The 12,722-nt window shown below is 41.4% G+C and overlaps 1 protein-coding gene across 2 annotated transcripts in view; it reads right to left on the bottom strand.

Moving 5' to 3' along the window:
* Positions 1-1,288: 1,288 nt before the first annotated feature.
* adcy3a (adenylate cyclase 3a) overlaps positions 1,289-12,722 on the bottom strand; it is a 29,729-nt gene continuing 18,295 nt past the window's right edge. For both annotated transcript variants that reach the window (XM_086113631.1, XM_086113632.1), the window contains 6 exons: positions 9,902-10,060; positions 9,613-9,759; positions 8,621-8,734; positions 8,399-8,525; positions 6,522-6,646; positions 1,289-5,136 (listed from right to left, as the gene is read on the bottom strand). In XM_086113631.1, coding sequence (XP_085969757.1) covers positions 4,957-5,136; positions 6,522-6,646; positions 8,399-8,525; positions 8,621-8,734; positions 9,613-9,759; positions 9,902-10,060 — 852 coding nt within the window. In that variant the 3' untranslated portion in view covers positions 1,289-4,956. The remainder of the gene's footprint in view (positions 5,137-6,521; positions 6,647-8,398; positions 8,526-8,620; positions 8,735-9,612; positions 9,760-9,901; positions 10,061-12,722) is intronic.

Here is a 12,722-nt window from a genome sequence, read left to right on the forward strand (position 1 = left end):
CCAGTCTGAAAGGCTTTACACGAGGCTGCCGATAAACTGTAAAATTTATTTCAAAATTCTGCTACTGGTCTATAAAGCCATGGTTTGGGTTCTGAATACATTAAAGAAATGCTGATTTAACATAAACCCAGTAGGGCTCTGAGATCTGCAGACTTGGGTCAATTAGTGGAGCCCAGAGCTCAAAGTAAACATGGTGAAGCAGCACTTAGCTGTAATGCTGCATGCAAATATAAAGCCAAGTTAAAACGTTCATTTCTTTACTTTTAAATGATGATTTTTTTTTTTTACATTTCTGTTAGTGTTTACATGCCATCAGTGTACACCCTTTAAGTAATTTTGGTAAGATACTTTTGTTTTCTCTGCTTTACTTCTGAATGTCATTCGCTGTTGTGTTTATAAATGTTTTTAGGTGTTGTCTTTGCTTGTGTGAAGCACACTGAACTGCATTTGCATTGTGTATGAAATGTGCTACACAAATAAAGCTGCCTTGCCTTTTGTCCTCACAGGTAAGAATTCAGCACACTATGTAGAATGACTATGTTGTACTGCCATGTTTTCCACGATTGCCTTCCAACGCTGTATAACATTTTAGCAGAGTAATTGGAAAAGCTTTACTTACTAGTAAGGCAACTACATGTTACTAGTGAGACAAAATTGCACAAAATTGTATATATAAAATAAATCTGCACAATTGCACACTTCTTGTCCTACAAATACTGCTACTGGTCACTTTAAAATGGTTCAATGATTTTCTGCACCAACTGTAATAGTATTGTATTCTACCACTGATCACTTTAGGTCTGCTTGATACTTTGCACATTGTCTCACAGTTGTCACTGGGTGGTACCACTGCACTACGGTTCACTTACATTACGAAATGTCCTTCCTTACGTAATTTTTTCATACTTATTTGTCATGTCCTTGTTTATGATGATACTAATGCAGCGTGTTATATCGGAGACAAATTCCTTGTGTGTTCTACATACTTGGCCAATAAAGATGATTCTGATTCTAAAACTCCACGCCACCAGTACTACCAGTGACAAAATGCTATTAGTTTACATGTAGTGCTTCACTAGGACTGTTGTACTATCAGCATGCAGATGTCAACTAGCGCAGTTTTACATAATAGTGACATGTAGTCCTTACTATAGTGAGGACAAAGAATATAGGCCTACCAGTAGACGGACTTTAAGGAAGAGATCAGGGAGTTGTTCGAATATAATATGTTGCTGATTTCAGTAGAAAATGGTTATAAAAATGACAGGTTCACATTAAAAAAAAGAAAAAAAATCAACTCACTTTATTATGACAACTGAAATGAACAAGGTAACATCGACTTATAAGTATTTAAAATGAAAAAGCATTCTCGGCATCAAATGTTCATAACTGATACAGTAGACCTCTACAATATATCAAGTGGGAAACAGCGGTGGGCTCATTGTCGTCAAGTCGAGAGTCAATGAAAGTAAATTGGGGCATTGAGGGGGACTAGAACCACTTGGAGAAATCTATGCAGTCTTTTGGTGCTATTCGCTGGATTTGTAGTGCTTTAGCAACATAATATATGGAATTAACATATCATTTAAAGTGCTATCTTGTTCCCTCGATGCTTTGAAAATACAAACAAGGAAACACTCTCAAATCCATGTTTTGCCTTTAACAACTAATAATTTCATGAGAATTGGCACTTTCACATGAGTGTACAAAAATGTTCCAGGTGTTTGCAATTCATTCATCTCACCCATAAATACTGTTTTGACTCTTATGTACAACAGCATCTTGGTTTTTTTTTTAAATGGAGCACAATTTTACATTATATTATAAAAATATGACTTAAAGGGGAAGGTATGACTTATCCTTTTCTTAAAAGAGCATGTCAAGGTTTTCAGAGGAAACTATTGCACTTTGATCCCGTTCTACAGCAGAGGTTTCCTAAACACACTGAATCAAAACCGACGTAATGTTTACTAATTCTCCTGTGTGTCCCGGCTGCCACCTTGTACATCTAAAATGGCAACTTTATGCAGAAGGATGCTGTCATCTCTGCCAACACCTGAAAACAATGCATGCGCTGCTGACTCGACTGTTCTATTTAAAGGTGCTGAAATGATCACATTTTCCAACAAATTTGACCAGAAATGGACAAACTGACATGAAATGGTTCTTCAACAATTCCATGATGTTAAAATTGGTCAAAGTAACAGGACTTAGAACTTTTGCTTCATTTAAAGAAGCAATACAACTGGACTGTTGGTTTGAATATCCTACGTAACGGTATTGGTTTTGCATTAAATCGTCCCAAAAAGACTATTTCATGCAAAAAATATATATATTTGTAGTACTGTACTTTGCATGAAACCCACTTGTTTACTTGAATGGTTGTCAAACCTTGGGTGGTCCCATTGTAGTGTGAAATTCCTAATCACAAAATAAAACTTGGAAATGAACATCTCAATAAATTAAACATGACAGAAACTACACACATTCTTTTAAAGAGGACACGGAGAGGAACATTTCAACAAAAATGGCATCGTGTGTACAATTCATGTTTTTTTTGTATACAATTTTGACCTGAGAAGTAACTAAAGCTGTCAAATTTATGTAGGGAATCTAAAGCAGATTAATGGCACAAACAAATTTAAAGACTCAAGTAAAGTGCAGGTACCTCAAAATTGTACCCTTGTTAGTATAATTCCATGACCTTCCATCACCGGTTTGTTTGCCAGTTGTTGAAACTTTCAAGTAGTGTAGTTATTTTCATCACTGGTCAAAACCAAAAGGAAACGGAGGCTAGCCAACTATTTAGAATAGATGAGATCCCATTTCCACCAGTTATTTACTTGGGTGCAAGCACAACATCAGCAGTCACCGCTGCCCCATATAAAAAAATAAACGGGGAAAACACATTCACTTGACTTATTTTGTCCCTCCTCTGAACGAAATTCTTGTCCATTTCCTTGCCCTGGTGTTAAAGGAAAGACATTGTACGACTGCGTGGCTCTTATTTCTTACATCCCCAAAATGACAAGGATGTTGGTCCCATACAAAAAAAAAAGTTTGAGGATCTAAAACCAGAGGTGATCAATTGGCAGACTGCAGGCCTTTCTATGTGGAGCCAAATTTTGATGAATACTTTGATTAATTTAACCAGGTCGACTTTGGGGGGGGGGGGGGATTTAGGTTGTCTAATTTAATCCTGCACAGCTTTCTGGTATTTTTTATGATCATCGAGTGTACTGCATACACAGCGGAAATGTTGTGTGCACGATATCTCCTCCAATGTAACAACTCTGCCAATCAAATGGCTTAATCAGAGTGGCTTTGCGAGTGCTGCAAGTGGTTTTTCAGTGAGGTAGGAAAGGGGCGAGGATAACTGGGTAGACAGATAATGGGACACTTCAAAACAAGTTTTGTTAAGATTATTTCATATTGTTTATGTATTATTGTTGAAAAAGTATTTTAAGAAGAACAAATGCAGCAACTCCGATTATACTCACATGCAAACCTTTGTCTAAGTTTCTTTCATATTTACTGTATTTGGTTCATTTTCTAGCCTGTTTTAAGCATTTTTGGGTGTATGCATTTGAGAAAAGTTCTTGTCCTTTTGTTCAGTGTGAAAAATCACTGAATGCAATTTCCTGAACTGGACCTTTTTAAATCGAGGACCCCTGATATGAACAAAAAGAGGTCAAACAAATAGCCAAAGGCCTCACATATCAGCAATAAGTTGAACTTGCAAAGAAAGAACGAAAGAAAAAAAAACCCTCAAGTCATTGTAATCATAATTCTGAATAATAATGTACTGGTAGTTTGATTTTTGGCTAAAAGTTTGGTTAGACAGTCTAGTCTACATCTGATATTGCTGGGCCGACAGTAGTTTCAGAAGCTCACTGTGTATAATAATATTATCATCAAATGCCTCGAACAATAACCCCCCGCTGTCGCAATAAACTGCCATTCTCCTTTAAAAGCACAGTCAATAGACAGGAATAGTGGACTTGAGATAGTGGAATCCTTCATCTGAAATTTGGTGATCACATCTGTGATAGGCACTTCTATCTACCAACAATGAGTAAAACAAACAGTACAGTATCTGCTCTGTGGCTCCAATCTTGTCTCTGTCTAAAAATATGCACAGTTTTATCTATTATTCATGTTGATGGCCCAGGCCAGCAGTTTAAGTGTGCTTTCGAGATCTCATGAACAGACAGGAGAGGACAGGACAGTACGGACTCAACTAACCTATTGCCCGGCCAAGAGCACGGGGAACCAATACATTGACTGAGGAAATCCAGCAATGCAGATACATACACACACACACACACACACACACACACCTATGAACGCCCCCGCTCCACAGGACAGCTCGCTTCCGGTCAAATTTTTGGGGATTGCAAATATAGATAGTTGGATGTTGAAGTCACAGTGTGATTCCAGTCTGCGGTTTGTTTTTCAAAAACACACTTTTCTCCCATTCTTTTCTGTCTGCAAATTCCATCACCATGAACTTAATTATGTAATCTTTGGAATGAAGTGTCACATGTTTATACGACTGGAACATAATTATGTGTTATGTTACACTTTCACAAAGAACTCCAACCGGGCGGTATCCCCCTCACAAACGTTTCAACGATGGCACTGAATTACAAGTACATTCTCTAGTGGCATTAAAAAAGGGAATTGCTTCCCATAGAGGTGAAAACATCGTCAGTAAAGAGCGGCTTGTTGACACAGACGGCTGTTTAAGCATGTCCGCGGTAATTAATTGGAGCTGTCAACCTCGTCTTCAGCAGAGCCTGCAAAAAGATGTGGCTACGCAGAGATGTGGAGGCAGTGTCGAAGGATTATGAGGGCATTTCATGGTTTCAAGGCAAATGACTTTGCATTCAAAAGTTCTTTGCACAACTTCTCTGAATTTAGCATACATGTGCTGTTATTCTTTTATGTTTGAGCTTAGCTGTCCACAACTTGATGTGGAAGAGTGACAGAGGAGCCATTCAGAAAGGAACCTTGTTTGTCCCTTCCCTTGAGAAAATAAGTGAGTAGCTCCCCCTTTCCCTTCACAAAGATAGGCCCCCTCCTCACAAAGCGGAAGCCATACTCTTTGAGAATGTTGTAGCAATCCTCCACCACCTGGGGGAACACACACACAACAGAATACAATTATCCAGATTTAGCTACAGCGCTACATACTCTTAGCACACATTCGTTTTCCCAAATATTATTGTTAAAACCATAACCTCCTAAAATTGATTATATTAATATTTTCCATCATAAAGATAACATGATTTTTTTTCCTTCTTAAATATCTACCCCTCACTATTCAATACTTTTAGAAGCCCCCAAGCCAGCAATTGCAGCCTCAGCCCTTTTCACAATGATGTTACAAGCCTAGCACGCCTTTTTCTGAGTAGTTTCTTCCATTTGTCTTTGCGGATCTTGTCAATCTTCATCAGACTGGATGAGGAAGTTGAATCTCAGCCAATTTCAGATTCCTCCGGAAATGCTGAGGTCCACAGTGCTCTGAAGTGTACATTGCTGTATCATTCTCGCTCTCACGTCTGACTTTCAGCTGATGGAAAAACATCCTCAGAGAATAATGCTGCCACCATCATGCTTGATTGCAGGCATGGTGTTGGCCAAGAGTTGAATGCTGTCATTAAACCTGCCTTTAGACATTAAACTTGGCATTCAGGTCAGAGTTTAATGATTGGCTGCATCAGACCAGATGAGGCACATTTTGGCAAACTTCAAGTATGTAATCATGTGCCCCACCCCTTCTCCTGTGATCGATCAATGCACTTACGAAGAGTCCTAACTGGTTCCAAAGTTCTTCTACTTTGAAAAGATGGAACCCATCGTGTTTGCAGTGGTGTCATCTATGCCATAGATTTAATTTTTTTTTTTAAAACCTTTGCCCAGATCTGTGTTTTGAGCAAAGTAATCTCTCACAATGACCAGACAATTCCTTCAAAGGAAAAGTGAACCCCAACATTTTCTTGACAAGAATATGTTTTACGCAGCCGGGCTAGACTAAATATGGCCTTTTGATTGATTTGGGGGATATGAGTTCAGCAGTAAAATCCACCTATTTTTGTCCATCTCAAGGGGCGGCCATTTTGCCACTTGCTGTCAACTGAAAACGACATCACAGTTGCTCAGGGCTCAGGTCATGACCAATCCTGGCTCAGCTTCAGAAAACGAGTCAGGGGTGTAAAAAGGATACATCGGAGGACAATTTTTGGTGTCACAGAAAAGTACTACATTTACAGGGTTCGTTGAAACAACCCAAGTGCAGGGAATCATTTTTCGTTGTTTGCTTTGCTTTGATTCTATTCTTCTCATCTGCGAGTTGATTTAAATCTGACAGAGTGCTTAGAGTGCTGGTTAGGAAAATATTAGGTTTTCTTCAAATGCAGGTTACTCTATAGTTGCAAAGCTGTACACCCTAAAGCTAAATTCAGTAACATGTGAAAGAGTATGTGATCTTGACAATAAGGTACAAACTTTTACGATACCTGAATGTTTCCCATCACCCCTGTGGACTCCATACGACTGGCAACGTTCACCGTGTTACCCCAGATGTCGTAGTGAGGTTTGCGGGCACCAATCACACCTGCTAAAACTGCTCCTTTATTCAGACCTGATGGAGGCCATGGATAAAAACAAAGAAGCCAAAAAAATATATATATATATATTAGGTATTGCATATTCCAAGTGACTGAGAATCATACTTTTATCGATGTATATTTTCCTTCCTTCCTTTTCATTTCGTTCCGGGTTTCATTCATCAGTACAGAACTGAAACCATCGTTGGTTCGTGTACCATATTTGTATTTGTGTCATCAGACAGCCTTTTTTGTTTTGTTTTGTTTATTGTACATTGCACTATTTAATTAAAGGACTCCAGAGATATGGTAATACATTCAAAGAATATACTGTATTTGGGAGTGAGATAACTCAACCGTACATTAATAATGCATGGGAAATTAGACTTCATAAATGGTCATTTGAAGGATACCATTCAAGTCCCGTATCACTCTGGAATTCCTGAAGAACCCCTAAAAGGCTGACGTGCCAGATGGTTTATTTCACGCAAAAAGTTATTTTAACAAATCAATTTAGCAAATAGCAATTTCCATGAAGACATTATGGGTTAAAAGCAAGAATTTGGTCAGTCAGGTCCATTCCAAATGAATACGTGCATTTTTTATATATTTTTTCATTCACTGAAGTAATATCAGCACAGCGTAGAGGTGCAGGGTTCAATGCCGGCTCTGGCCTTCCTGTGTGGAGCTTGCATGTTCTCCCTGTGGGTTTTGTGGGTCTCCCTGCGTGAGTTTTCTCCGGGTACACCGGTTTCCTCCCACATGCCAAAAACATGTATGGCAGGCTAATGGAACACTCAAAATTGTTCCTCTGTGTGAGTGTGAGCGCGGATGCTTGTTTGTCTATGTGTGCCCTGCGATTGGCTGGCAATCAGATCTGGGTGTACCGACTGCCCGAAGACAGCTGGGAAAGGCTCCAGCACACCCGTGACCTTTGTGATGATAAAGCGGATGATAAATTTATATAATCTGCTGGAAGCCCACTGATAGATTTGTGATTACAAATCAGACAATGTTTCTATGCCAAATTAGTACTTTCATGTCATGCCAATGTTTCTCCTATAAGCTTTTATTTATATATTATAATATTACAGTGTAGGGCGGCCCGGTAGTCCAGTGGTTAGCACGTCGGCTTCACAGTGCAGAGGTACCGGGTTCGATTCCAGCTCCGGCCTCCCTGTGTGGAGTTTGCATGTTCTCCCCTGGGCCTGCGTGGGTTTTCTCTGGGTGCTCCGGTTTCCTCCCACATTCCAAAAACATGCATGGCAGGCTGATTGGACGCTCTAAATTGTCCCTAGGTGTGAGTGTGGGCGTGGATGGTTGTTCGTCTCTGTGTGCCCTGCGATTGGCTGGCAACTGATTCAGGGTGTCCCCCGCCTACTGCCCGGAGACGGCTGGGATAGGCTCCAGCACCCCCCCCCCCCCCCCCCCGCGACCCTAGTGAGGATCAAGCGGTTCGGAAAATAAAAGATGAATATTACAGTGAACCCTCACTACTAGTGAGGGATCGGGACCGGCCTACGAATAGTGTATTGGAGGGAAAAAAGAAAATAAATAACCCAAATAAATAGTCCCCAAAACACAGATGATTCAATATACATTTTCCCTGGAAAACACAGGAAAAAATGTGGGGGATCACCCGCTAAAACCATAATATACCACCACAAAATGAAAAATATTGAGAAAAAAAAAGGTAATTTGCGGATACCAAACTGCGAGTATTCTGGGGTCCACTATATAATCAAATACAAACCACATATGAAAGCAGCTAAACTGTGCAGACGTACCGATTCGTAGCATGAAGTTGTTGAAGGATTGGTAGTTTATGTTCATGAGTGTGACCTTCATGGCCAACGCAAAGTCCGCCAGGTCAGCCAGGTGCTGCCAGCGCTCTTTGTCGGACTGCTCCTCCTTCTACCGAACAATGTCCAAATTAGTATGAATATATTTTTGTGGTAAGTTGATCAGTGACACAGAAAAACACAACAATGTCGAGTGACCATACTGACCTTGGTACAGGCGTACCCATTGTTGACGTCAGGAGTAACACCTGACGCGGCCATGTAGGTGCTTCCAATGGTCTTGATTTTTGTGATGTAGCGAAACTGAGGCTCATCCAGCAACTGTAATGGATTTTTTTGTGCCTTAATAAATTAAACTGGCATTTGGAAACTTCATTTTGTATTTCCTTGGGTAGTCTCTGTGTGATATTAAAAATGGTTTGATGAACCGAAACCTTTGTATGTGATAAATATACAAAGAACACAGAAATGAGGAAGGGGGCAAATACTATTTCACAGCACTGTACATCAAACACAGATATTTGTACCCAAATCACGATCAGGGTATACTTTGTACCCCAATTTAAATTCATTCTATGACCCGAAGCGAGAACCATTTATTTTCCTTTTTGAAGTCGCATGACCAGTAGAGAAAGCATTACCCACAATTTGTGAAGGAACTGGGTTCTTACAACTTCGGATGAATTGCAAATTTAAGGGACATTAATGTGTAAAACAAAGAGATGAGGTGAGAATATGTGAAGGGTTCATTTCCAGTCCATACGCTCCAAATCCTCTAACAAGAAGGACCACTGGCATTGGTAGATAAACTGATATATTTACAACTAATAAATAATAATCCATTCATCCATTTTCCGATCAGATTTATCCTCACAAGGGTCGCGGAGGGGTAGGTGGTGGTGGTGGTGGTGGGGCGGGGGGTGCTGGAGCCTATCCCAGCTCTCTTCGGGCAGTTGGCGGGGACACCCTGACTCGGTTGCCAGCCAATCGCAGGGCACACAGAGACAAACAACCATTTGCGCTCACATTCACACTCCACACAGGAAGGCCGGAGCCAGAAACGAACCCTGCACCTGTGCACTGTGAGGCCGATGTGCCAGTCGGCCACCCTGTCGCCTGTCGAAATGTTGTTGTTGTTTATTCCTTACAGCGTCAAACAAGTAATGCAGAAGAGGAAAACTTTTGGTAAACCAACTTACACTGTCAAAGTCTGAGATGATCTCGTTGAGGAAGCGTAAGCATTCAATGCCTCCATTATTGATGCTCTCCTCTGTGTAGAAGTCGGAGAAGTTTGGGATGGACGCAAACATGACTCCGATCTCATCATACGACTGACTGTACAACTCCTAGAACACAGCAAGTTAACAGGAGATTGAGAATGTTGGTAATGATCCATATCTGCAGGACCCAATAAATCATGTACTGTACGAGCAGAGTGAAGGACCATTTGGGGGGGGGGGGGGGAGCACAGTAATCTGTTGATGTCACCTCATCTCTTTTCTTGGAGCCCAGGAAGTGTCGAGCAACATGTTCAGGAAGCATGTTGGTCACCAAGGCTTCATTCCATCGTCTCATCTCATATACCTTCTCTTTTTGCTCATGAACCTCAAGCTTCCACAGGAATAGTGTGCGAGCAAGCTTCTCCACCTTCAGGGTAACAACAGCTCATCATCACAAGCTTTGTCAACATAGACCTTTCTAATGTCTAAAATGTCAACACAGAGACCAAAATTCTCATGATATTAGAAAAACGGTTGTTATATAATACTGTATGGCAGGGGTTCCCCAACCTTCTTTGACCAAAAATCTACTTTTCAATCAACAAACCTCCCGCGACCGACCTGCTAACCGCACGAGCACGCATCGCGCGCTCATGCATACGCCGTGATGAGCAACGGCCATAACGGCCTCTAACATGAACAAAACAAAAAAATAAAGTAGATTCAAGAGTTTCTGAGTTTGTGAAAAGGAACTCAGTGCCTACCTTACTAGAGACCTGACGCAGAGGCAGAAACTATCGTATGTATGTGTATCGTTTTAAAAAGCTTCTCATGGCGCTCCAGATTCCCATTCTTTGCCAGTGCCATCGGTGAATTGTACATGCAACAATTTGAATGGGGAATTCAAAATAAATAAATAAATAAATTATATATATATATATATATATATATATATATATACATACATACACACACACACACACACACACACACACACACACATACACACACGGACGTTAAGACCCGAAAGCTCCTAACCATGCGTGGAGGGTTCCATCCCAAATCCAGCACCCTGAGACTGTACGCAAGCCGAAAGGAAGGAGGCCGGGGACTAGTGAGTGTGAGAGCCACTGTCCAGGATGAAACATCCAAGCTCCATGAATACATCAAGGAGAAGGCTCCAACGGATGACGTACTCAGAGAATGTCTCAGACAATGGGGAACAGAAGATGAGGCGCTGGAAGAGGGACCATCATGGGAGGACAAGCCCCTACACGGGATGTACCACCGGACCATAACTGAGGTGGCCGATCTCAAGAAGTCCTATCAGTGGCTAGAGAGGGCTGGCCTGAAGGACAGCACAGAGGCACTCATCCTGGCTGCTCAGGAGCAGGCCCTGAGCACCAGAGCCATTGAGGCCCAGATATACCACACCAGACAAGACCCAAGGTGTAGGTTGTGCAAAGAGGCACCTGAGACGATCCAACACATAACTGCAGGGTGTAAGATGCTGGCAGGGAAAGCCTACATGGAACGCCATAACCAGGTGGCTGGCATAGTCTACCGAAACATCTGTGCGGAGTATGGACTGGAAACCCCAAGGTCAAAATGGGAAACACCTCCGAAGGTGGTGGAGAATGACAGAGCGAAGATCCTGTGGGACTTCCAGATCCAGACTGACAAGATGGTAATGGCGAACCAACCAGATATCGTGATCATAGATAAAGGGCAGAGCAAAGCCGTTGTAGTGGATGAAGCGGTCCCAAGTGAAGGAAACATCAGAAAGAAGGAACACGAGAAACTCGAGAAATACCAAGGGCTCAGAGAGGAGCTGGAGAGAGCCTGGAAGGTAAAGGTGACAGTCGTGCCTGTGGTGGTCGGAGCACTCGGGGCAGTGACCCCCAAACTAGATGAGTGCTTGCAACAGATCCCGGGAACGACATCGGACATCTCAGTCCAGAAATGTGCAGTGCTGGGAACAGCAAGGATACTGCGCAGAGCCCTCAAGCTTCCTGGCCTCTGGTAGAGGGACGGACACCACCCGAGGGGTGGGACGAGGATGCTGACCGCGAACAACTTCTGGTGATGTGGGTCACGCGCCACCGTTGGTTAAAGTGGACCTGCTTTTTTATTGTGTGTGTGTGTGTGTATATATATATATATATATATATATATATATTTTTTTTTTTAAATACTTTTTGGGAGAAAGTAAAACTGATCGGATGCTTAGGGTGCAGTGTACACAAACAAAAAATTATATCATGTTAATCACACGCACACAGATACACAAATGTTTGTTTTTCTTTTTTCCTATTTCGTTTTTCCAGCCCTCGTGGTCGACTTGGGACCAGTCCATGGGCTACCGGTCAATTGCGATGGACGTATTGGACATCATTGTTGTATTGGCATACATTTCCCTAAAAATATTACTGGTACTGCGATTCCTTCGTGGATGAATATAAGATATGGCTATTTAAAGGTTCTTACATGTCAAATTACACAACGGCTGAGAGTACAAAGACATTCATTAGTAAAGCTTTTATTCGAGAGGAATCCTTAAGATAGTTACTAGTTAGTAGAGATGTAACGATATCCAAACGTCACAATGTGATATCATGACATGAACCTCAGAATGTTGTGTTTTTGGACATTACAGCAGTGACAATGAAATAGGGGGTGGCATTTTATTGTCAATTGCTCTGATTGTCTCAGCGTCGAAAAAAATCATAATCTTTTGAGTTCACAATGCCGTGGTTGGCTGATAACACAACTAATACTTAACACTGAGGCACTTTCGTGCTAATGCACACACACATTGTGAATCAAGTAAATTTGAAGAGGAAGCCAGTGCTCCCCTTCATCTGACGATTAGTGTGGGTCTTAAACATAAGTGGCCAAACCAGGCCTAATTCAAATTAAACTGCACTAATAAACTAATCCCCAGAAGGTGCTGGAACTGCACAAATGGAGAATAACCTGGCCTATTTAACAGATGTGGTACTTTTAATCTTGTGGCATGACTGCGATGATAATGTGCCAATAACAATATTCTGATATCGCACTATTGCCGTGATCGTTACATCCCTACC

The sequence above is a fragment of the Hippocampus guttulatus genome, chromosome 6, assembly GCF_054856545.1.
Source record: "Hippocampus guttulatus isolate MCC_2025c chromosome 6, RoL_Hgut_1.0, whole genome shotgun sequence".
Classification (NCBI taxonomy): Eukaryota; Metazoa; Chordata; class Actinopteri; order Syngnathiformes; family Syngnathidae; genus Hippocampus; species Hippocampus guttulatus.